This window comes from Oncorhynchus mykiss, chromosome 20 (genome assembly GCF_013265735.2).
Source record: "Oncorhynchus mykiss isolate Arlee chromosome 20, USDA_OmykA_1.1, whole genome shotgun sequence".
Classification (NCBI taxonomy): Eukaryota; Metazoa; Chordata; class Actinopteri; order Salmoniformes; family Salmonidae; genus Oncorhynchus; species Oncorhynchus mykiss.
This window is the reverse complement of record NC_048584.1, coordinates 2,296,750-2,323,800: the sequence shown is the minus strand read 5'-3', so window position 1 is coordinate 2,323,800 and position 27,051 is coordinate 2,296,750. Positions and strand designations below refer to the sequence as shown.

The 27,051-nt window shown below is 40.9% G+C and overlaps 1 protein-coding gene across 2 annotated transcripts in view; it reads right to left on the bottom strand.

Moving 5' to 3' along the window:
* Window positions 1–2,123: 2,123 nt before the first annotated feature.
* Window positions 2,124–27,051, bottom strand: part of gall (galanin-like) — a 73,582-nt gene continuing 48,654 nt past the window's right edge. Inside the window, exons 1-6 of one of the 2 annotated variants that reach the window (XM_021576709.2) lie at window positions 6,118–6,214; window positions 5,121–5,201; window positions 4,822–4,876; window positions 2,662–2,757; window positions 2,447–2,512; window positions 2,124–2,302 (exon numbers count right to left, since the gene is read on the bottom strand). In XM_021576709.2, coding sequence (XP_021432384.2) covers window positions 2,247–2,302; window positions 2,447–2,512; window positions 2,662–2,757; window positions 4,822–4,876; window positions 5,121–5,201 — 354 coding nt within the window. In that variant the 5' untranslated portion in view covers window positions 6,118–6,214 and the 3' untranslated portion in view covers window positions 2,124–2,246. Of the gene's footprint in view, window positions 2,303–2,446; window positions 2,513–2,661; window positions 2,758–4,821; window positions 4,877–5,120; window positions 5,202–6,117; window positions 6,215–27,051 lie in introns of those variants that run through there. The other variant, XM_036955598.1, reaches the window with a different exon arrangement.

The following is a 27,051-nucleotide window of genomic DNA, read 5'->3' as shown; positions in this document are numbered from 1 at the left end:
TCAACCATGAAGGCCTGATTCACATAGTCTCCTCTGAACACCTAATATTGAGATGTGTCTGTTACTCTGTGAAGAATTTATTTGGGCTGCAATTTCTGAGGCTGGTAACTCTGGGTCTTCCATTCCTGTGGCGGTCCTCATGAGAGACAGTTTCATTATAGCTCATAATGGTTTTTGCGACTGCACTTGAAGAAACTGTCAAAGTTCTTGAAATGTTCCGTATTGACTGACCTTCCTTCATGACTTAAAGTAATGATGGACTGTCATTTCTCTTGGCTTATTTTAGCTGTTCTTGGTCTTTTACCAAATAGGGCTATCTTCAGTATACCCCCTTCCTTGTCACAACACAACTGATTGGCTCAAACACATGAAGAAGGAAATAAATTCCACAAATTAACTTTTAAGAAGGCACACCTGTTACTTGAAATGCATTCCAGGTGACTACCTCATCAAGCTGGTTGAGAGAATGCCAAGAGTTTGCAAAGCTGTCCTACATGATTCCATATGTGTTATTTCATATGTTGATGTCTTCAATTTTATTCTACAATGTAGAAAATAGTACAAATAAAGAAAAACCCTTGACAGAGTAAGTATCCTAAAACTTTGATCGGTAGTGTACATATGGGATGAGTAATGCAAGATATATAAACATTATTAAAGTGGCATTATTAAAGTGACTAGTGATCCATTTATTAACTTCATTAGCACACTGGTTATTGTTCGGAATTTCAGATAACTGACGTGCCTAAAGTAAACTGCCTGTTACTCAGGCTCTGCTAGGATATGCATATAATTGGTAGCATTGGATAGAAAACACTCAGTTTCTAAAACTGTTAAAATAATGTCTGAGTATAACTGAACTGATATGGCAGGCAAAAACCTGTGGAAAATCCATCCAGAATTTTTTTTGTTTAGGTCACAGGCCATTTCAATGCTAGCCTATGGGTAATAAAAATACCCAGATTGCAGTTCCTATGGCTTCCACTAGATGTCAACAGTCTTTAGAAAGGGTTTCAGGCATGTTTTTTGAAAAATTTGAAAGTAGTTGTAGTTTTTCCAAGGTGCGCTCATTAGAAAAGTAGTCTTGTTGGCAAACATCGTTTGACTTGTTTGGACGAACTTTACCGGTAACTTTTTAGATTTGTTTGTATGCATGTTGAACGAGTGGATTACTGAGATCATTGGCGGCAACTAAACTGACTACTGTTTCCTCCTGCAAGTTTGTATATGCATGGGCTTGGTCTCATGAGTAGAAGGTGTTGACGTAGGCAGTTACATCACTAGGGATTGACCATATTAAAGCAACTTTTAACTTTTTTATTTTGCAGAACTTACTCTGAAACATACGTGCTGTGTTTCCGTTGTCAACTTCTGCCTGCAATTGCATTAATAAAGGTTTGATTGATTTACTTAAAGAATATATTGTCTGATTGCTGATTTCACCAATAAGCCAATGATTGACAAGGAACAAGGAACCTATCCCAACATAACTGAGGGACAGAGAGACTACCCTGTCATGGTTGTTTGATCGATAGGACTGTAAAGTTCCAAAATGTAAGAGGAATCCCATGGTATTGGCATATTTGCAGAAATCCAATCAGGTGTATTTTGTGGCTTTTGGTGAAAGTGTTCTAATGATATAAAGTCACGCTGTTGCCTGTAAACACACAGTCCAGTTCAAAGTGAATGATGGTAGGCCTGTGTGGCAAATGGCTTGTTTTCATTAAGGCCTCCTGCGGCACTGGTTGGCTATGGTGCAACGGGTTGCGTCGACTCTGGTCCTGGACAAGATATAATTTTTTATTCTGTTTTATGTACTGTAGTGTCTATTAATTGTCCAAACAAACAGCCGCTTTCCCACTCTCTATATTGCAATAGAATTTTCACAAATGTCTTAGGATACATAATTCCCAAATATTCTAAGAATTTATGAAAATGTGAAAATCACCATATTGAAGTGCTGGAAGTGTACTAGTCTTCCTATATGAACACATTTTGTTAAGATGTTATGTTGCTAAAACGCTGTCAGCTGTCAGGATATTTTTTTGCCAACCTAGGCCTAGTCTTCTAAGAGTCCTTAAAAAGACACGAACATAGAGAAAAATGATATAAATACAAATGTATGATAGAAAGTAAGTTTATTTACATTGTTTTGTCATACCATTGAAAAAGCAGTTGAGTACCATGGGAACAGGTGGAGGTGGAAAATTATCTTTTGACAATAGGAGAGGAGTACTGATTTCTTATTATGACTTCGTTTCTGCAAGATAATGGGTGCTCAAATCCTCCATCTCTCCAATCTCTACAGGAGAAAAGGTGACATTGACATTACTGATTATTTATGAAAAAATTCAACAGAGAAGTTACCCAATTTAAAACACACATTCAAGCCATAGACACTCTTTGAATGTACAACACCCAATTATTCAACAAGGAGAGAGTTCACCTTTCAGACGTAAGTAAGTAATGAAGTCCAGAAAAGCTTGAACGTAGGCGTCATCGATGACAGACTCTAGAACATGCAATTTCAATGTAAAAAATCACAACAGTAACATCAAATAGTAGCCCATGTTTGTCGATGTGGTAATATTTTTAAGTTAATCTAATAGGAAATATTGTAGGCTGTAGGTTTACAAACACTTGGAAACGTGGGAGACTCACTGTATTCACTGTTTTGGAATGGTTTCACATCATCTTCCCAAACACTCCTTTTGCCCAGTAGGGGTCTATGTCTCACAGTCAGTGTTCGTTGTGCATCTGAGTAAGGAGAAGGACAGACATGGTCTGACCGGTTCAAACTGGTTTTCCTCTGCCCCGTTTCCATGGTCCTATTTGAACCTTCTCCTAGAAATATCCTGCACAACCATTAGCTCAACAGGAGAAGGGTTAGCCATCCCTTTATGAATATATTGTTTCTTTATTCAGTCACAAGATAACAAGACAAAAGGACATACACACATCCTCTTCAACATACACGGACATACAGTGCCTTGCGAAAGTATTCGGCCCCCTTGAACTTTGCGACCTTTTGCCACATTTCAGGCTTCAAACATAAAGATATAAAACTGTATTTTTTTTGTGAAGAATCAACAACAAGTGGGACACAATCATGAAGTGGAACGACATTTATTGGATATTTCAAACTTTTTTAACCAATCAAAAACTGAAAAATTTGGCGTGCAAAATTATTCAGCCCCCTTAAGTTAATACTTTGTAATGCCACCTTTTGCTGCGATTACAGCTGTAAGTCGCTTGGGGTATGTCTCTATCAGTTTTGCACATCGAGAGACTGACATTTTTTCCCATTCCTCCTTGCAAAACAGCTCGAGCTCAGTGAGGTTGGATGGAGTGCATTTGTGAACAGCAGTTTTCAGTTCTTTCCACAGATTCTCGATTGGATTCAGGTCTGGACTATGACTTGGCCATTCTAACACCTGGATATGTTTATTTTTGAACCATTCCATTGTAGATTTTGCTTTATGTTTTGGATCATTGTCTTGTTGGAAGACAAATCTCCGTCCCAGTCTCAGGTCTTTTGCAGACTCCATCAGGTTTTCTTCCAGAATGGTCCTGTATTTGGCTCCATCCATCTTCCCATCAATTTTAACCATCTTCCCTGTCCCTGCTGAAGAAAAGCAGGCCCAAACCATGATGCTGCCACCACCATGTTTGACAGTGGGGATGGTGTGTTCAGCTGTGTTGCTTTTACGCCAAACATAACGTTTTGCATTGTTGCCAAAAAGTTACATTTTGGTTTCATCTGACCAGAGCACCTTCTTCCTCATGTTTGGTGTGTCTCCCAGGTGGCTTGTGGCAAACTTTAAACAACACTTTTTATGGATATCTTTAAGAAATGTCTTTCTTCTTGCCACTCTTCCATAAAGGCCAGATTTGTGCAATATACGACTGATTGTTGTCCTATGGACAGAGTCTGTAGATCTCTGCAGTTCATCCAGAGTGATCATGGGCCTCTTGGCTGCATCTCTGATCAGTCTTCTCCTTGTATGAGCTGAAAGTTTAGAGGGACGGCCAGGTCTTGGTAGATTTGCAGTGGTCTGATACTCCTTCCATTTCAATATTATTGCTTGCACAGTGCTCCTTGGGATGTTTAAAGCTTGGGAAATCTTTTTGTATCCAAATCCGGCTTTAAACTTCTTCACAACAGTATCTCGGACCTGCCTGGTGTGTTCCTTGTTCTTCATGATGCTCTCTGCGCTTTTAACGGACCTCTGAGACTATCACAGTGCAGGTGCATTTATACGGAGACTTGATTACACACAGGTGTAACCCTATCATCATTAGTCATTTAGGTCAACATTGGATCATTCAGAGATCCTCACTGAACTTCTGGAGAGAGTTTGCTGCACTGAAAGTAAAGGGGCTGAATAATTTTGCACGCCCAATTTTTAAGTTTTTGATTTGTTAAAAAAGTTTGAAATATCCAATAAATGTCGTTCCACTTCATGATTGTGTCCCACTTGTTGTTGATTCTTCACAAAAAAATACAGTTTTATATCTTTATGTTTGAAGCTTGAAATGTGGCAAAAGGTCGCAAAGTTCAAGGGGGCCGAATACTTTCGCAAGGCACTGTACATCACTCACATACAACACCCACAAAGCCTATCAACATATTAATTGATCTACCATTATCCCACCCCACTATTGTTGGCCATCACTGATCTACAGCACAGTTTTCGTTTTAAGCATTAGCATAGGTGGGTAAAAGGTTTCACCTGTGCTAATGCTTAATATGAAAACGTTGCTGTTGGTCAGTGTATTATGTTCTAAGATGTACTTGGAGTACAGATGAGGGTAACTCACATGGCCCAAGGAGGTATCCTGCACTATTCAGTGTCCAACCTCTCTTTTCTGAACCCTAATAAAAAAATGCATTAACACAATGATGGAATGTCCACAACATTCTGAATGTTGATTGGAGTTCAAATCTTTAAATTAATGAAATATCTATAAGCAAACAAGCAACATCCGTAATCTACCTTAAATTATTTTAAATTGTGAATTAAAGTTTTCACTCATGATCATGATGAATATATATTTTTATTTGAAACAAATGTAGGTGGAATTTAACTTTAGCAATAACTCCATAGATTTGCTCTTACCATTACTGAAATTCCACTGGATTCAGACAGTTGTCCAAAGAGGACAAGAAATGCACACAGAATGGTCTCACGTCTTTGCATCTGTTGATAGAAAACACATCACATATTCTGTGTTTGTTAAGCAGGTCTCAATGTGACCATATCTTCATTAGTTTAAATATGGGCAGACTACATAACATCTGACCAAATTATGCAAGATTTTACCTCTGAGTTTCCGAGATTAGTTTTAATACAATAATCCTGCACACAGGTATATGCTCCCTGGTCAAAAATTCCATTGTGGTAAAAATCATTGTTCTAACAAATAAAGTCACTTGGGAACATACATCAGAATATGCAGGTTCATTCTGTTTGTGAATTGTTAGCTCAACCCAGTACCTGCCAAATATACTTTGAATGCTTCGAGTGTTTAACAAAACAACAATTTTCAATGACAAAATGCGTATTATTCATATGGTATTGGATATCAGCAACCTAAACATCTTAGCACATAAAAATTGTGTAAACTGTTGAGACATCCGTCAATAATTCACAGACATGGACATAATCAACCAACTGAATCCAACAGACAGAGGATAAAGACAGCTAACATCACATTTATATTTTAACCCTGGAATAATTTCAGCATGATAAATGATATATGTAATTGTGTCAACTTCGTCCAGATTTGTGTTTGAGAGTAGCAACCAAGAATTGGAGTTGGATATTGCTCATACCTACAAAATACAAAACAAAATGTTACATTTGTCCTAAATGGACAGAGATGAAACATTCATATCGCCTTACATTAAAATCCATCCAATTATATCAGAGAGTAAACAAATGTGCTTAGTCAACTGTTGTAACACTACTCATAATGACAAAGACATTGGACCACAAATGAATGCATGACAATTGAAGACAAAGTACAAAACTGCAGAATGACCCTGGAAATGACTAAAGCAATCCTCGGATAATCAGCACATGTATAAACAAATGTGCATCCAAAATAACGTACCTTTTTTGGTTGAAATTTATTTGGTCAGTTCTCAGAAGAAACTACAAACCCAACCGACAGTGCTCCCTACTAGACTGATATGGTGATGATCAATAAGGTATGTCAACACTTCCCATGAGAGCGTTGGTCTCACTTCATTTTTGAGTGTGTGACCGATGTGTGTTAGTCTAATGTCCCCCTGAGTAATGCCTTTTTTCCATAATTAACTGTAATTGGTGCTGCTGTTACTGAAACCGATAATGAGAGGACATGCGCAAAGTGATGAGGCAAAATGTACTCAAATAATATTTCACAGAGATCTCACTTTTAGGTCACATGCAAATTCACTCAATAAAATGATCATGGCTGCATCAATTTGGTAAACTATATCCAAATTAAAGTTAGTCAGTAAGATGAGGCCATCATCAATAATAGTTCATTTTTGACATCAATATACATATAACACATTTTATTTAGCCTTTATTTGTGTCACGTCCTGACCATAGAAAGCCTTTTTATGTCTCTATTTGGTTTGGTCAGGGTGTGATTTGGGTGGGCATTCTATGTTCTGTTTTCTATGTTTTTGTGTATGTTTTGGCCGGGTAAGGTTCTCAAACAGGGACAGCTGTCTATTGTTGTCTCTGATTGGGAATCATACTTAGGCAGCCTTTTCCCTTTTGTCATTGTGGGAAGTTGTCTTTGTTAGGGGCATTATAGCCCTTGTAAGCTTCACGTCGTATTTGTTATTTCTTGTTTTGGTGGCGACATTCTAAATAAAAGAAAATGTATGCTCACCACTCTGCGCTTTGGTCTTCCCTGAACGACGGCTGTGACAGAACTTCCCACAAACAAAGGACCAAGCAGCGTGGCCAGAAGGAGCATGGATCCTGGGCCCGGGAGAAGAGAGAGTGGAGGACATCTTGGACATAGGAGCAGGTTATGGCAGGGGACAAGACCCTGCCATGGAAACAGGCGGAAGTAGCAAGGGAGGAATGACAACGATACCAGGAGTCACGGCAACGAAGCAGGCACGAGAGGCAGCCCCAAAAACTTTTTTTTTGGGGGGGACACACTGGGAGATTGGCGGAGTCAGGTTATAGACCTGAGCCAACTCCCTGTGCTTACCGTGGGGAGAAGCGTGGTACTGGTCAGGCACCGGTGCGTCTGCACAACCCAGTGCGTCCTGTGCCAGCGCCCCGCATTTGCAGGGCGAAGATAACCATCCAGCCAGGACGGGTTGTGCAGGCTCTACGCTCGAGACCTCCAGTGCGCCTCCACGGCCCAGTGTATCCAGTGCCTGCGCCAAGAAACAAGCCTCCTGTATGTCTCCCCAGCCTGGTGAGTCCTGTGCCTGCTCCCAGAACCAGGCCTCCTGTATGTCTCCCCAGCCTGGTGAGCCCTGTGGCAGCTCCACGCACCAGGCTGCCCATACGTCTCCTCACACCAGTGATGATCCATGGCACGAAGCCTCCAGTGATGATCCATGGCAAGAAGCCTCCAGTGATGATCCATGGCACAACTCCTCCAGTGATGATCCATGGCATGAAGCCTTCAGTGATGATCCATGGCACGAAACCTCCAGTGATGATCCATGGCACAAAGCCTCCAGTGATGATCCATGGCACGAAGCCTCCAGTGAGGAGTCATGGCACGAGGCCTCCAACGACGGCCTCCAGTCTGGAGCCTCCAGCAACGGCCTCCAGTCCGGAGCCTCCAGCGATGGTCTCCAGTCCAGAGCCTCTTGCGAGGGTCCCCAGTCCGGGACCCACAACGAGGGTTCCCAGTCCGGGGCCCGCAGCGAGGGTCCCCAGTCCGGGGCCAGCAACGAGGGTCCCCACTCTATCGTCAGAGTTCATACTGCTAGGTGACCTAAATTAGGATTAACACCCCGGCCGTCCTACAATCTAAGGTAGATGCTCTCAATCTCACACAAATTATCAAAGAGCCTACCAGGTACATCCCCAAATCTATAAACATGGGCACCCTCATAGATATCATCCTGACCAACTTGCCCTCTAAATACACCTCTGCTGTTTTCAACCAGGATCTCATCAATCACTGCTTGCGTCCGTTATGGGTCCGCGATCAAACAGCGAACCCTCATCCCTGTCAAACGCTCCCTAAAACACTTCTGCTAGCCTTTCTAATCGACCTGGCCCGGGTATCCTGGAAGGATATTAACCTCATCCCGTCAGTAGAGGATGCCTGGTTATTCTTTAAAAGTGCTTTCCTCACCATTTTAAGTAAGCACACACCCTTTAAACTAAGAACAGATATAGCCCTTGGGTCACTCCAGACTTGACTGCCCTTGACCAGCACAAAAACACCCTGTGGAGTACTGCACTAGCATCGGAATGTCCCAGTGATATGTAACTTTTCAGGGAAGTCAGGAACCAATACACACAGTCAGTTCGGAAAGCAAAGGCTAGCTTTTTCAAACAGAAATTTGCATCCTACAGCACTAATTCCAAAAGGTTTTGGGACACTGTAAAGTCCATGGAGAATAAGAGCTCCTCCTCCCAGCTGCCCACTGCACTGAGACTAGGAAACACTGTCATCACTGATATAACCATGAAAATCGAGAATTTCAATACACATTTCTCTACGGCTGGCCATGCTTTCCACCTGAATACCCCAACCCCCAGAGCGCCACACACCCCGCAGCAACTGGCCCAAGCCCCCCAACGTCTCCTTCACCCAAATCCAGACAGCTGATGTTCTGAAAGAGCTGCAAGATCTGGATCCCTACAAATCAGCTGGGCATTACAATCTGGACCCTCCCTTCCTAAAATGATATGCTACCGTTGTTGAAACCCCTATTACTAGTCTGTTCAACCTCTTTTTTGTATCATCTGAGATTCCTAAAGATTGGAAAGTGGCCGCGGTCATCCCCCTATTCAAAGGGGGAGAGACTCTAGACCCAAACTGTTTGACCTATATCCATCCTGCCCTGCCTTTCTAAAGTCTTTGAAAGCCAAGCAAACAAACAGATCACCGACCATTTCGAATCCCACTGTAACTTCTCCGCTATGCAATCTGGTCTCCGAGCTGGTCCCGGGTGCACCTCAGCCAAGCTCAAGGTCCTAAACGATATCATAACCACCATTGATAAAAGACAGTACTGTGCAGCCGTCTTCATCGACCTAGCCAAGGCTTTCGACTCTGTCAATCACCGTATTCTTATCGGCAGACTCAACAGCCTTGGTTTCTCTAATGACTGCCTCACCTGGTTCACCAACTACTTCTCAGATAGAGTTCAGTGTGTCAAATTGGAGGGCCTGTTGTCCGGACCTCTGGCAGTCTCTATGGGGGTGCGACAGAGTTCAATTCTCAGGCCGACACTTTTCTCTGTATATATCAATGATGTCGCTCTTGCTACGGGGGAATCTTTGATCCACCTCTACGCAGACGATAACATTCTGTATATATCTGTCCCTTCTTTGGATACTGTGTTAACAAACCTCCAAACGAGCTTCAATGCCATACAACACTCATTCCGTGGCTTCCAATTGCTCTTAAATGCTAGTCAAATGAAATGCATGCTCTTCAACCGATCGCTGCCCGCACCTGCCCACCCGACTAGCATCACTACTCTGGACGGTTCTGACTTAGAATATGTGGACAACTATAAATACATAGGTGTCTGGCTAGACTGTAAACTCTCCTTCCAGACTCACCTTAAGCATCTCCAATCCAAAGTTAAATCTAATTGGCTTCCTATTATGCAACACAGCCTCCATCACTCATGCTGCCAAACTTACCCTTATAAAACTGACTATCCTACCAATCCTTGACTTCGGCGATGTCATTTACAAATTAGCCTCCAACACTCTACTCAGCAAATTGGATGCAGTCTATTACAGTGCCATTCGTTTTGTCACCAAAGCCCCATATACTACCCACCACTGCGACCTGTATGCACTCGTTGGCTGGTCCTTGCTTCATATTCGTCGCCAAACCCACTGGCTCCAGGTCATCTATAAGTCGTTGCTAGGTATATCTCTGCCTTATCTCAGCTCACTGGTCACCCTAGCAACACCCACTCATAACAAGTGCTCCAGCAGGTATACAGTGCCTTGCGAAAGTATTCGGCCCCCTTGAACTTTGCGACCTTTTGCCACATTTCAGGCTTCAAACATAAAGATATACAACTGTATTTTTTTGTGAAGAATCAACAACAAGTGGGACACAATCATGAAGTGGAACGACATTTATTGGATATTTCAAACTTTTTTAACAAATCAAAAATTGAAAAATTGGGCGTGCAAAATTATTCAGCCCCCTTAAGTTAATACTTTGTAGCGCCACCTTTTGCTGTGATTACATCTGTAAGTCGCTTGGGGTATGTCTCTATCAGTTTTCCCTTAGAAATTTGGTTTTGCCACCTGGAGGCATTTTGTTTTTCCACAAGCGTACTGTAGCTGCGAATTCTGCAAACAACGTTTATAGGATGGGCTATTAGCTGAATAGTCTATTCAACCTTTACTAAAGAATTGTCTAATAACTAGGTGTGAAAAACCCCCACCCCAACTTGCAATAATCTTTTTTTTACAACTGGCAACAACCGCTGCGCAATCAATAGGAAGTGAACAGTGTCTGGTGCTGAAAAAATAGCTAACTTGTTATGCAAGTGTTGCACACCAACCGATGGAGAAAACCTACACTAGTCAAGCAATTAATTTCAAACAATAATATGAATTTTAATTTGACTTTACAAACAACAAGAGGACAAGAGGAAGAAGAGTCTATTTCTTCAGAGCCTAGACCTATATAAAATAACTTAACTTAACTGGCTGATGCAGGTTCGATACCCATGCCGGCCTCCACCGGGAGACCCATGAGGCGGCTTTTGGTTTTCATTTAGAATCCTCTATATGTAATTATTGGCGTAGAGTCACATCATATTTTCTGATATACTGTAGACCTACCATAGGCGACATGAGTTTCACTAGTGTTGCTTATGTGCTGTTAAAAGTGGTGTAGGTCTTATTTATTTAAAGAGCATATTGAAGTTAGAAGCAATAGTGTTATAATCTCCACCCGGCACAGCCAGGAGAGGACTGGTCACCCCTCAGAGCCTGGCTCCTCTCTAGGTTTCTTCCTAGTTTACAACCTTTCTAGGGAGTTTTTCCGAGCCACCGTGCTTCTGACAAGTGCATTGCTTGCTGTTTGGGGTTTTAGGCTGGATTTCTGTACAGCACTTTGTGACATCGGCTGATGTAAAAAGGGCTTTATAAATAAATTTGATTGATTGATTGAATAGGATTTGAAGCAAATGCCTACAACTATTTTAGCGCCATTTTACGCTGCTCTGAGACAAGCATGGGGACTGGTCTTGATAAATCAATGACATTTTTATTTTCCCTTAATCTCCGTTTGGTTATTGGTTAGACTAGAACAAAAAATGAGGATGCAGAAATGTTATGCTCTTAGTGTAACCTTTATTTAACTAGGCAAGCCAGTTAAGAACAAATTCTTATTTAAAAGGACAGCCTCCTCCTTCCTCCCCATCGTGGAATTGAGCCCCGGTCTCATGCGTGCCCTGCCTCTTTAGCTAAATATTTTCCATTCCAACCTAACAGAAACCCAGAGGGTTTTTATTTTTCTTGGAATAGAAACACGATAATATTAAGCAAGTTAATTAAGCAAGTACCAGTCAAAAGTTTGGACACACCTACTCATTCCAGGATTTTTATTTAATTTTACTATTTTCTACGTTGTAGAATAATAGTGAAGACATCACAACTATGAAATAACACATATGGAACCAGTTAACAACAAATTCTTATTTACAAAGACAGCCTAATCCTTTCTCCCCGTCTGGGAATTGAACCACAGTTTTCCACATGCCCGCATTCTCTGGAAACGGCCATTATTGGAAGTACTTGAGGTCACTGAGAAAGTCTGGACATGGCCTGCTCTCCCTTATGTAAGGAATTAGGCACTTTCCCATTTTTACAGTATTTTTGACAGTATGTATTGTAGGCTATGTTTACTTGTCAGACTGCACAGTAGCCTAATAAACAAATGCAGGTGGCTTATATCTTCAAAATGCTGTAAATACTTTATTATCCAAATGTAAAAGCATATACTTTACAGTACTGTAATTCTTCATCAGCATTTTTATGCTTTCTTTAATAAAATAATTATAAAAATAGTCTTTCAAAATGTAGATGTTTATTTAGTTATGGATCCATAGCAAATTACTATTGCGCTGCTCTGAGACAAGCATGTGGAAACGAAAATGTTCAATTTTATTCCATGATATTCTTAAGATATATGTGTTGACTGAATATAAACAAGTGATGTCTGCTAAATAATCAAGTTAGGTTTCTCCAGAAAAAAATGACTATAAATAACAAACTGGCTTTATTTACAAATTATTGAGAACGTCTCACCCCATGTTCAAGAATTGCCTTTTTCTCACTCACTCTAGGTTAAATGAAAATGAAATCTCCAAAATATGTTACTTTTTAAACAAAGCGATCATTATTATTATTATTATTATTAATTCATTTAGAATTAAATAAAAGCCCCTTAGTTATTCTCAGATATTCTCACAGATCCTAACAGAAAATCCCCCTTTGATAGTCATTTAAAATCCTGCACTCCTCTAAATGTAATTTCACATCATTGAGTTTCACGTCATTGAAAATAATATTTTTAGATATACTGTAGGCCTACCATAGGCGAAATTAGTATTGGTTACACTACATTTAGGGTGTGGAAATGTTATGCCCCTTAGATATTAATTTAGAATCCTCCAATCCTCTCATGCTTTAGCCTACTCCCGAACGTCATGTTGTACAGCACAATATTTTCCATTCAATCCAAACGGAAATCCTGAGGGTTTCGTTTTTCGTTTTTCTCGGAATAGAAACACCATAATATTAATCAAATTAAGCCAAATTTCTTAAAATCAATCCCATGTACTATGCTATTACAAAAAAAGGTTTAAAATTATATTGTAATGCTAATTTGGGAGACTATCAAATGCTTCTCAAAGATGCCCTATAATGGTCAAACTAACACTAACTTGTATTAACGTAAAAAATGGCTGACAATTAAATAACAGAATGCAGGGTGTGCTGCAGTATGACGCAACTTTTAAAGGAGGAACCACTGTAGGCTCGTGTCACTGGGCAGCTCTCAGCTGTGCTTCCCTTTTGTAGTCTGTAATAGTTTGCAAGCCTTGCCACATCCTACGAGCGACGGAGCCGGTGTAGTACGATTCATTCTTAGTCCTGCATTGACGCTTTGCCTGTTTGATGGTTCGTCGGAGGGCATAGCAGGATTTCTTATAAGCATCCAGGAGCATCCCGCTCCTTGAAAGCGGCAGCTCTACTCTTTAGCTCAGTGTGGATGTTGCCTGTAATCCATGGCTTCTGGTTGGGGTATGTACGTACGGTCACTGTGGGAACGACGTAATCGATGACCTTATTGATGAAGCCAGTGACTGATGTGGTGTACTCCTCAATGCCATCAGAAGAATCTTGGAACATAATCCAGTCTGTGCTAGCAAAACAGTCCTGTAGCTTAGCATCTGCACCATCTGGCCACTTCCGTATTGAGCGAGTCACTGGTACTTCCTGCTTTCGGTTTTGCTTGTAAGCAGGAATCAGGATAAAGTTATGGTCAAATTTGCCAAATGGAGAGCGAGGGAGAGCTTTGTACATGTCTCTGTGTGTGCAGTAAAGGTGGTATAGAGTTTTTTCCCTCTGGTTGCACATGTAACATGCTGGTAGAAATGAGGTAAATTGGATTTCAGTTTCCCTGCAATAAAGTCCCCGGCCACTAGGAGCGCTGCCTCTGGATGAGCATTTATTTTGTTTGATTATCGCCTTTTACAGCTCGTTGAGTGCAGTCTTAGTGCCAGCGTTAGTTTGTGGTGGTAAATAGACAGCTACGGAAAATATAGATAAACTATTTTGGTAAATAGTGTGGTCTACAGCTTATCATGAGATACTCTGCCTCAGGCGAGGAAAACCTTGAGACTTCCTTAATATTAGATTTTGTGCACCAGCTGTTATTTACATTAGACACAGACCACCACTCCTTGTCTTACTGGAGGCAGCTGTTCTATCTTGCCGATGAACGAAAAACCCAGCCAGCTGTATGTTATCCATGTCATTGTTCAGCCACAACTCTGTCAAACATTCGGTATTACAGCTTTTAATGTCCCGTTGGTAGGTTAGTCTTGATCGGAGCTCATCCATTTCATTATCCAATGATTGCATGTTGGCTAATATGACTGATGGTAGAGGCGGATTACCCACTTGTCGTTGGATCCTTACAAGGCACCCCGACCTATTTCCCCGATATCTCTGTCTCTTCTTCAAGTGAAGGACGGGGATTTGGGCCTTTTCCGGTGTCTGAAGTAAATCCTTCACGTGGAGTCATGCCCTGATGAATTGAGGCTGTTCTGAGGACAAAAGGGTGGTGTTCAACTCAATACTAGGAAGGTGTTCATAATGTTTTGTACACAAAATGTGTGTGGGAATTTCCACATGGAGTGGATAAACATAGGGCACTGACAGCTGTCAGTGTAGCTAGCTAGCAAGCTAACCTTATCTAGCTAACTATCTTCCTAACCTTATCTAGCTAGCTGTTTTCTGTTTTTTACCGGGTTTTTTTATTACACCAAATTCAAAAGATTAGCCAGCTGGCTCTATGGCTGGTTCTGGAGTTGGATTTGGCATAAGCATTGGGAAAACTTTGCCACATATGGAAACCACTGGTCTCCAACGTTTTGGCATATTTAATAACTTGCAGCTGCACATCCACCATGAAAATAGTTAGAAATAATAAATTGAAGCTCAGGTAATATGGATAACTACTGAAAGATAGCTGATAAGCATTTTTCTACATTGTAATGGACACAGTGTAACCTTTGGTAGGTAGGCTGATGTCAGACTTTGGCTGCAGCACAGCAAAGCCAAGTCAGCCCCTGCTCATGGTTCTCACAGGCGACGTGAAATAATAGGCTACATCGACTTTGCTCATGATCATGCATGCCTAAAATTATAAGTTGTTTGATGTTTCTTTTGTTTCTTTTGTGGGTGCCTTGTCATTATCTGGATAGACACTTGTGGTTTCACTTTACACCAATCAAACCAGTGACGCATGTAGTGAAGCAATACTTTAGTGGACAGAAATATTAATCTTGGTGGCGACGAGGCCACCGGGTTTGCAAAATGCTATCATATCACGCAATTATACCATTTATAAAATGGTCATATATATGTTTTAATACAGACTAGCTCAAAAATAAGTGAAAATGTAAAAATTATCCCCTAATTTAATTTGCTCCATGTCTCAGGCGGCCAAGTGGACACAACAAGGCTGTTTGGCTAATCGCAGCTGCGAAGAGGAATAACTTTGCAGATGTTTCTGATTAATAAACAATGCCATGCTGGTGGGTGGTACAATTCTAATAAAACCCAGCCCTGAAATGAAACGTAGGCTGAAAATACTTGTATATCATATCATAGGAAAAGCACTGCATTCACACGGATTAGCACGAAGTGGGCAATTCAGATTTGTCACTTCAAGCCCAAATATATCATACTTTGACTTATTGACAAATCATTGTGCAACATCATGGGTAAGCTCTGGCCATTGTCTTTCAGCTCGGAAAAGTGGATTTTTACTGGTGTAAATATTTCTTGATCAAAATGTCAGCAGAAGTCATAGTACTTTAAGATTACTATACTATACTATACTGTACTATACTATACTATACTATACAGGTAGCTTGCATAGTATACAAGACCAGGCATCACACCCTATAACAGGCCATTTTTGTATCTTTATAAATGTTTATTTCGAGATATCAACTTCCGCAATGCATACATACAAGGCTCTCCTCCACCCTTTTGTCAAATCTGACCATGACTCCATTTTTCTCCTCCCTTCCTATAGGCAGAAACTCAGACAGGATGTACCCGTGTTAAGAACTATTCAACACTGGTCTGACCAATCGGAATCCACGCATCAAGATTGTTTTGATCACGCAGACTGGGACATGTTCCAGGTAGCCTCAGAGAATAATATTGACGTATATGCTGATTTGGTGAGTGAGTGTATAAGGAAGTGCGGAGGAGATCTTGTACCACTGTGACTATTAAAATCTACCCTAACCAACGAAACCGTGGATAGATGGCGGCATTCGCACAAAACTGAAAGCGCAAACCATCTCATTTAACCATGGAAAGGTGACTGGGATTATGGCCAAATACCAACAGTATAGTTATTCCCTCCGCAAGGCAATCAAACTAGTGAAATGTCAGTTCAGAAACAAAGTGGAGTCGCAATTCAACGGCTCAGACACGAGACGTATGTGGCAGGGTCCACAGACAATCACGGACTACAAAATACCATGGACACCGACGTATTTCTTCCGGACAAACTAAACACAAACTAAACACTTTCTTTGCCTGTGTTGAGGATAATACAGTGCCCCCAATGAGACCCTCTACCAAGAACTGTGAGCTCTCCTTCTCCCTGGCCAATGTGAGTAAGACATTAACACGTGTTAACCCTCGCAAGGCTGCCGGCCCTGACGGCATCCCTAGCCGCGTACTCAGAGCATGCGGACATATTAAATCTCTCCCTAGTGAGGGCACTCGGAGTGTGGTGTCAGCAAAACAGCTTTTATATCAAGGTCATCAGACTGTTGATTAAACAGCCCTCACTAACACAGAGAAGCTGCTGCCTCCATAGAGACTTGAAATCATTGGCCACTTCAACAAATGGCTCACCAGTCACTTTTATAAGGCCACTTTAATGTTTACATATCTCGCATTACTCATCTCATATGTACAATTCAAGTCGGAAGTGTACATACACTTAGGTTGGAGTCATTAAAACTCGTTTTTCAACCACTCCACAAATGTTTTGTTAACTTCTCTAGGATAGGGGGCAGCATTTGGAATTTTGGATGAAAAGCATGCCCAAATTCAACTGCCTGCTACTCATCCCCAGAAGATAAGATATGCATATTATGCATATTATTATTTGAATAGAAAACACTCTGAAGTTTCTAAAACTGTTTGAATCATGTCTGTGAGCATAACAGAACTGATGTAGCAAGCGAAACCCCGAGGACAAACCATTCATTTTTCTTTTTGAGGTCACACTCTTTTCAATGTGTTTTCATTGGGAATTTCTAAGGGACTTGCTTCCAGTTCCTACCGCTTCCACTGGATGTCACCAGTCTTTAGAAATTGGTTGAGGTTATTGCTTTGTGTAATGAAGAAGTACGGTCATCTTGAACGAGGGTCACTTCATGTGTACTGTTTGATAGAGGCGCATGACCAGAAAGCATGCTTGAGTTTGTTTTCTTCCTGTATTGAACACAGATCATCCCATCTTCAATATTATTTACATTAAAAAATATCTAAAGTTGTGTTACAAAAGTAGTTTGAAATGTTTTGGCAACGTTTACAGGTAGCTTTCAAAGATATTTTGTTGTCACGTTGCGCAAGTTGGAACCGGTGTTTTTCTGGATCAAACGCCCCAAAATAAATGAAAATTTTGGATATATATGGACGGAATTAATCAAACAAAAAGACCATTTGTGATGTTTATGGGACATATTGGAGTGCCAACAGAAGAAGCTCGTCAAAGGTAAGGCATTTTCTCTGGCTTTTGGCCAAGTGGGACGCTACCGTCCCACATATCCCAGAGAGGTTTTAACAAACTATAGTTTTGGCAAGTCGGTTAGGACATCTACTTTGTGCATGACACAAGTAATTTTTCCAACAATTGTTTACAGACAGATTATTTCACTTATAACTCACTATCACAATTCCAGTGGGTCAGAAGTTTACATACACTTAGTTGACTGTGCCTTTTCCAACAGCAAAGGACCTTGTGAAGATGCTGGAGGAAACAGGTACAAGGTTATGTATATCCACAGTAAAACGAGTCCTATATCGACATAACCACTGCTACAAAACCGCCATAAAAGCCAGACTACGGTTTGCAATTGCACATGGGGACAAAGATAGTACTTTTTGGAGAAATGTCCTCTGGTCTGATGAAACAAAAATAAAACTGTTTGGCCATAATGACCATCGTTATGTTTGGAGGAAAAGGGGGGATGATTGCAAGCTGAAGAACATCTTCCAACCGTGAAGCACGGGGGTGGCAGCATCATGTTGTGGGGGTGCTTTGCTGCAGGAGGGACTGGTGCACTTCACAAAATAGATGGCATCATGAGGAAAGGAAAATTATGTGGATATATTGAAGCAACATCTCAAGACATCAGTCACGAAGTTCAAGCTTGGTCGCAAATGGGTCTTCCAAATGAACAATGACCCCAAGCATACTTCCAAAGTTGTGGCAAAATGGTTTAAGGACAACAAAGTCAAGGTATTGGAGTGGCCATCACAAATCCCTGACCTTAATTCTATAGAAAATTTGTGGCCAGAACTGAAAGTGTGCGCAAGCAAGGAGGCCTACAAAACTGATTCAGTTACACCAGCTCTGTCAGGAGAAATGGGCCAAAATTCACCCAACTTATTGTGGGAAGCTTGTGGAAGGCTACCCAAAACGTTTGACCCAATGCTAGCAAATACTAATTGAGTGTATGTAAAGTTATGACCCACTGGGGATGTGATGAAAGAAATAAAAGCTGAAATAAATAATTCTCTCTACTATTATTCTGACATTTCACACTCTTAAAATAAAGTGGTGATCCTAACTGACCAAAGACAGGGAATGTTTACTAGGATTAAATGTCAGGAATTGTGAAAAAGTGAGTTTAAATGTATTTGGCTAAGGTGTATGTAAACTTCCGACTTCAACTGAACTGTATTTTATACCATCTATTGCATCTCGCCTATTGTTCAACCATATAATTATATGTATATTTTCCTATTCCATTCCTTTACTTAGATTTGTGTGTATTAGGTAGTTGTTGTGGAATTGTTAGATTACCTGTTAGGCATTGCTGCACTGTCTGAACTAGAACAACAAAGATTTTCACTACACTCGCAATAACATCTGCTAACCATGTGACCAATAACATTTGATTTGATTTGAGTAGAAAATTGGTCGGAAGTGCTGAGAATAGAAACATTTTACTCCTACTCTTATGGATAACAATTAAAGTTATGCATAACACCTTTTTAGTCGTGAGTCCCACTTAGTTGACAGATATTTAGGCCTCATGAGCTGTCCTAACCAGTTAAGTGTTACCAGCAGGTGTCTTGACAATAAAACAAGTCTGAAAGGTAGTGGTTCTTGCGCAATAGACAGGCAATTGCTTTGGAGCTGTTAAATTAAAGTTTTGGTATTTCTATATGACCACTGGGCATGGAGGGGTCATGATCCCCCACCCCTACCCACCCACATTCTGAAATTGCATTTTTCCCTCGACAACATTTAAATTGCAGAGCGCGAAATTCAAAATACAAAATTTGTAATATTAAACGATGAACATTAAAGTGTCTTACATCGTTTAAAAGCGTAACTTCTTGTTAATCCAGCCACTTTGTCAAATTTCAAAACGTCTTTACGGCGAAAGCACACCATGTGATTATCTGAGGACAGCACACCGCATACAAAAGCATTACAAACATTTTCCAAACTAGCAGAGGCATCACGAAAGTCAGAAATAGCAATAAAATAAATCACTTACCTTTGAAGATCTTCCTCTGTTTACAATCCCAAGGGTCCCAGCTACATAACAAATGGTCATTTTGTTCAATAATGTCCTTTATATCCCCAAAAAGTCTGTTTAGTTGGCACGCTTGACTCAGTAATCCACCGGTTTCCCTCGTTCAATATGCATACAAATGAATCCCAAAAATTACCAATAAACTTCATCCAAACAAGTCAAACAACGTTTCTAATCAATCCTCAGGTACCCTAATACGTAAATAAACAAATAAACAAAATTTAAGTCGGAGAATAGTATGTTCATTACCGGAGATAAATAAGGAAGTGCGCGGCCTCATCCACGCGCGCCACAGGACTACAGTCAAAATGAGAGCCACCTAGAAAAACTACAAATACTAGCTCATTTTCAAATAACAAGCCTGAAACTCTTTCTAAAGACTGCTGACATCTACTGGAAGACCTAGGAACTGCAATCTGGTTGGTATTCCATTGATTTTAACAGTTTTGGAAATGTTAGAGTGTTTTCTATCCAATACTACCAATTATATGCATATCCTAGCTTCTGGGCCTGAGTAATAAGCAGTTTACTTTGGGCACCTCAGTCATCCAAACTTCCGAATACTGCCCCCTATCCCTAAGAAGACCATGCAGACACCTCAGAGTGGTTGGGTAGGCTATTTGGATGTTTCACCCAACTGGATTTAGGACCGCTCACACACCACAGAGCAGGCGGACTGGCTGTGTGAAAGGCGAAGCTTCTGAAAGGCTGGCTGGACCATTATGGGAGAGTTGGACAGAGGCAGCTGCGGTCAGTGTGTATGTCTTGTGCTCTTTAATTGACTGATGTAGCTGGCAAGATAACGGCTGTTTTAACTTAACAGAAAAAAACTAAACTAGTGTGAGGAAGACCTGGTAGAAGCTGCTGCTGCTGATGATGATGATGAATGGATACAGACAGGTTTGATATAGAGGATGTCTTAACAAAGACAATCAAAAGTCTTTGTACTTTATTTAAGAGTTGTTCACTTGTTAGGCTATTGGTAAAGGTGCAAACTAATGTTGATTATTGAATTACTTTTTGATCTAGTTCAGTTTTGTCAATCAGTTAAACCTATTTCACAGTGATCTCTTACCTAGCTTGATGACTGGGGGCATTTTCGCTTACTTTTTTTATGTTCTAAATAGAGACGGCTAGAAGAGCCATGAGTCATGTTGGATTGTGTAGAAATGCAGGAAGTGCGCTTTAGATGCTCCCAAAAATTCTGAAAGACGAAATAATCACACATTTTTCATTTGATTATTTATTTAACATACATCATGTTATTTCATGTTATCCCTTTGGAATTCAAAATAAAATAAAATAAAAATAAGATAAAATACAATTGTTTTGGTCACATACACATGTTTTGTAGATTTTATTGCAGGTGCAGTGAAATATAAACGCAACATGTAAAGTGTTGGTCATATGTTTCATAAGCTGAAATAAAAGATCCCAACAATGTTCCATGTGCACAAAAAGCTTATTTCTCTCAAATTGTCTGCACAGATTTGCCAAGTCATCTGACAGGTGTGGCATATCAATAAGCTGATTAAATAGCATGATAATTACACAAGTGCACCTTGTGCTGAGGACAATAAAAGGTCACTCTAAAATGTGCATTTTTGTCACACAACACAATGCCGCAGATGTCTCAAGTTTTGAAGAAGCATGCAATTGGCATGCTGACTGCAGGAATGTCCACCAGAGCTGTTGTCAGACAATTTAATGTTCCTTCCTTTACCTTAAGCCGCATACAACGTTGTTTTAGAGAATTTAGCAGTACGTCCAACTGGCCTCACAACCGCAGAACACGTGTAACCACGCCAGCCCAGGACCTCCACATCCGGCTTATTCACCTGCTGGATGGTCTGAGACCAGCCACCCGGACAGCTGGTGAAACTGTGGGTTCGCACAACCAAAGAATTTCTGCACAAACTGTCAGAAACAGTCTCAGGGAAGCTCATCTGCATGCTCATCGTCCTCACCAGGGCCTGACTGCAGTTGGGTGTCGTAATCGACTTCAGTGTGCAAATGCTCACATTCGATGGACACTGGCACGCTGCAGAAGTGTGCTATTAATAGATGAATCTTGGTTTCATCTGTACCGGGCACATGGCAGACAGCATGTCTGCCGTCGTGTGAGCGAGTGGTTTGCTGATGTCAACGTTGTGAACAAAGTGCCCCTTTATGGCGGTGGTATAAGGGTATGGGCAGGCATAATTTACAGACAATGAACACAATTGCATTTTATCGATGGCATTTTGAATGTACAGAATGTGACGAGATTCTGAAGCCCATTGTTCTGCCATTCATCTGCCGCCTTCATCTCATATTTCAGCATGATAATGCACGGACCCATGTCGCAAGGATCTGTACACAATTCCAGGAAGCTGAAAAAATCCCAGTTCTTCCCTGGCCTGCATACTCACAAGACATGTCACCAATTGAGCATGTTTGGGATACTCTGGATTGACATGTTCGACAGCGTGTTCCAGTTCCTGCCCATATCCAGCAACTTCGCACAGCCATTGAAGAGCAGTGGAATAGCATTTCACAGGCCAAAATCAGCAGCCTGACCAACTCTATGTGAAGGAGATGTGTCACGCTGCATGAGGCTGTTAGGGGTGTGTACAGAGGTGAAGTCAGTTACAGGAGATCAGAGTGTAGTAAACAGGCTCACTTTAATTCCTGTCCAAACACGACAGCAAATAAAAACATAAACGTGCCAAAAACACGGAACATGACAAAAGTATGGAGCTTGACAATATCCACATAACAATAAACAATTACACACAAAGACATGGAGGGGAACAGAGGACTAAATACATGCAGTGTGATTATGGAATGAAAACCAGGTGTGTATGGAACAAGACAAAACAAATGGACATATGAGAAATGGAGCGGCGATGGCTAGACGATCGCAGAACGCTGCCCGAACAAGGAGAGGAGCCGACTTCTGCGAAAGTCGTGACAGAGGAAAATGGTGGTCACAACAGATACTAACTGGTTTTCTGATCCACACCACTACCTTTATTTTTAAGGTATCTGTGATCGACAGATGCATATCTATATTCACAGTCATTTGAAATCCATAGATTAGGGCCTGATGAAATAATTTCAATTGACTGATTTCCTTATGTGAACTGTAACTCAGTAAAATCTTAGAAATTGTTGTATGATGCATTTTATATATTTGTTCAATGTATTTATACAGTGCTTTCGGAAAGTATTCTGACATTTTCACAATCTACACACAAATACATTTTGCAAATAAATAAAAAAAACTGAAATATCACATCTAAAATAAGTACTCATACCCTTTACACAGTACTCTGTTGAGGCACCTTTGGCAGCAATTACAGCCTTGAGTCTTCTTGGGTATGACGCTACAAGTTTGGCACACATCTCTGCAGATCCTCTCAAGCTCTATCAGGTTGGATGGGGAGCGTCGCTGCACAGCTATTTCCAGGACTCTCCAGAGATATTCATTCAGGTTGAAGTCCGGGCTCTGGCTGGGCCACTCAATGACATTCAGAGACTTGTCCCGAAGCCAATCCTGCATTGTCTTGTTTGTGTTCTTAGGGTTGCTGTCCTTTTCGAAGGTGAACCTTTACCACATTCTGAGGTCATGAGTGTTCTAGAGCAGATTTTCATCAAGGATCTCTCTGTACTTTTCTCAGTTTATCTTTCCCTAGATCCTGATAGTCTCCCTGTCCCTGCCGCTGAAAAACATCCCCACAGCATGATGCTGCCACCACAATGCTTCACCATAGGGATGGTGCCAGGTTTCCTCCAGACGTGGGAATCTTGTTTCCTGGTCTGACAGTCCTGTAGGTGCTTTTTGGAGATAAAAAACTCCAAGCAGGCTGTCATGTGCCTTTTACTGAGGAGTAGCTTCTGTCTGGCCACTCTACTATAAAGGCCTAATTGTCCTTCTGGAAGGTTATCCATCTCCACAGAGGAACTCTAAAGCTCTGTCAGAGTGACCATCGGGTTCTTGGTCACCTCCCCAGCCAAGGCCCTTCTCCCCCGATTGCTCAGTTTAGCTGGGCGGCCAGCTCTAGGAAGAGTGTTGGATGATGGATGAACAGGTCGTGGCTCGGGTGGTTGATGTCCTTGATAATCTTTTTGGCCTTCCTGTGACATCAAGTGCTGTAGGTGTCCTGGAGTGCAGGCAGTATGCCCCCGGTGATGCATTGGGCAGACCGCACCACCCACTTGAGAGCCCTGTGGTTGTAGGAGGTGCAGTTGCCATATCATGCGGTGATACAGCCTGACAGGATGCTCTCAATTGTGTATCTGTAAAAGTTTGTGAGCGTCTTAGGGCCCATGCAAAATTTCTTCAGCCTCCTGAAGTGGAAGGCCACATTCAGTCTTCCCCAAGGTCCGGAAGGCCACACAACATTTGTATTATATTTCCTAGCATCAAAATTGCAAAACAATTGTCCCATATCCATGGCTTTGGAATATCCGACTGTCTAGCATTGGTTTCGATGATCATTAGTGTCACAGCTCCCGCCGAAGTCGGTCCATCTCCTTGTTCGGGCGGCGTCGACGGTCACCGGATATCTAGCCATCGCCTTTCCACCTTTCCATTTGTTTTGTCTTGTTTTTCCGCACACCTGGTTTACATCCCCTCATTACTCTACGTGTATATTATCCTCTGTTCCCCTCGTGTCTGGGAAATATAATACAAATGTTGTGTGGCCTTCCGGACCTTGGGGAAGACTGAATGTGGCCTGCTTTAGGTCCTTTGATTGTGTTCGACGAAAATGATAGACCTTTCAAACGCTTTATGCAACATTATTGGCAAGTGACTTGATGCCTACCATGCCAAAGCGATTTAGAGTTGTTGAACGGGAGTGACATACTTTACCGGTCAAAAGTTTTAGACAAATCAAAATATGTGTTATTTCATAGTTTCGAAAATATATTTTGATTTGTGTAACACTTTTCTGGTTACTACATGATTCCATATGTGTTATTTCATAGTTTTGATGTCTTCACTATTATTCTACTATGTAGAAAATAGTACAAATAAAGAAAATCCTTGAATGAGTAGGTGTTTTAAAACTTATGACCGGTAGTGTAAGTGTTGAGAAAACAGTACTATTATAAAACTTCTAGGCTACTGAATTGGTAAAAATACAATTTTATTAATGCCATTAGGCAAGAATTAAGAGTAGGCAAAGTGACCGTATCAGGGAAAAGTGATATGAAATGTTTTACAATCGCAACATTTGATGTACAGTCGCATTCACCGTGGAGGTCTGAAGCGTGCTATAGATTTCACAGCAGGCGATGTCGCATCACGATTGGTTATTCCTAGGGGTATGCCGATCTGTCAATACTCGTATTCATTATTGTATCCATAAATTGACAGTTGATAGTCGGATCGGATAATACTCATGATCGGAAAACACGGAAGTGTTTTTATATAAGTAAGTAGAAGTTGGAGAAATACCTCCCTGCACTTTTATAGACCAAAAAAACTGCAGATTATGAGCAGCGTGCGGAGGTGTTTTTGTCACTTAGGGGGTTTTCACATTTAGTCCTCTTTAAAATAACCGATCTGAGTACTCTTTAAATTGAACTGGTGAAAAAAAAAGAAAAGAAGAAGCATATTTCATATCTAAATGATCAAATATTGGAGGAGAATTGATCTGGTAGAAAAGAAGCCGAAGCGAAAAAAAAAAAGAGCCAGGGTGACAGAGAAATACGGCTTCGCTCTAAACAGTCAAAGTAACAGGATCAACGTACAGCCCACCCTTCTCTTTACATACAGGCATAATCGTATCAGGAAAATAGACCATATCCGTTACCTACTGGTTTTGTCCGACTTCTCGGCACATCCCTAGTTATTCTCCATGATTTTCAACAACTGTAATGAGCGTCATCACTATCTTTCCTTTGCGGTACCTCTTGATTACCAGCTGAGATAAAGATTTTCGTCCTGGCTGAGTTTGACTGAGCAGTGTCTTCACATCATCCTAAAGTCTACTCTCAGCTGATTTTTTTTTCTTCTCTGAAAACAAGTTTTAACAGGATTCCTAGGACCTTTTCTGAGACGCTTTGTGGATTTGGGCCCCGGGAAATATTAAACCCTAATTAACACGTTCTCGGAACACACAACAATTGTCCAACTTGAGGTTTCTTTATATGTTTCTTTATATGTTTATATTTTTATGGACACTTTTTATGGACACTAACTTTCAGGTGTATGTTCTTCAGTAATCAAACATCTGCATCAACTTTCAAAAAACGTCTTGGGAACTAAAACTGGCCAATAAGGCAATAACAAGGGCTAGCTGGAGTCATTTTAGAAGAGAGCCCTGTTTATTACGTTTGCAATTGAGAGCTTGTACAAGCAAGCCCCCACTTTGTTAAACACCACATATTCCATAACAGGACAAAATCCATTAGCATTGCTCCCTTTATGTATCTAATGGCCTAGATATAATTATGGTATAATTTCATCCACCTCCTGCTAGCCATTAGCGTCAGACCACTAAGATCAGTTAGGCTAATAACTAAACACAAAAAAACCTTGCACAGAAATAGAACAAAGCTGAAGGGCTTCAAGTTTGACCTGCTACTGAAAACTGATTGAAACTGGATAGAGGTGAATGACTGAAGTGAATTCATAACTTTGATTAAGGGAAAGGGTTTACCCAAGTCACCAGTTGTGCCCACACTAAATGCATTGTATTTCTTTAGCCAATCTCTTCCTCCCACTCTCATGCCTTTGGAGTTGACCTGGATAAGTGAGACACTAAAATGTTCTGTGCTGCTCTATTTGTACTTAACCGTCTCAGGCACACAGTCCAGGGCACAAATGGAAAATCAGGTGAATGTTTGTGATTGATAATTATTCACTTACACTACCGGTTAAAAGTTTTAGAACACCTACTCAGTCAAGGGGTTTTCTTTATTTGTACTATTTTCTACATTGTAGAATAATAGTGAAGTCATACAAACTATGGAATAACACATATGGAATCATGTAGTAACCAAATAAGTGTTACACAAATCGAAATATATTTTACATTTGAGATTCTTCAAATAGCCACCATTTGCCTTGATGACAGCTTTGCACACTCTTGGCATTCTCTAAACCAGCTTCACCTGGAATACTTTTCCAACAGTCTTGAAGGAGTTCCCACTTACACTGAGCACTTGTTGGCTGCTTTTCCTTCACTCTGCGGTCCGACTCATCCCAAACCATCTCAATTTGGTTGAGGTCGGGGATTGTGGAGGCCATCTGATGCAGCACTCCATCACTCTCCTTC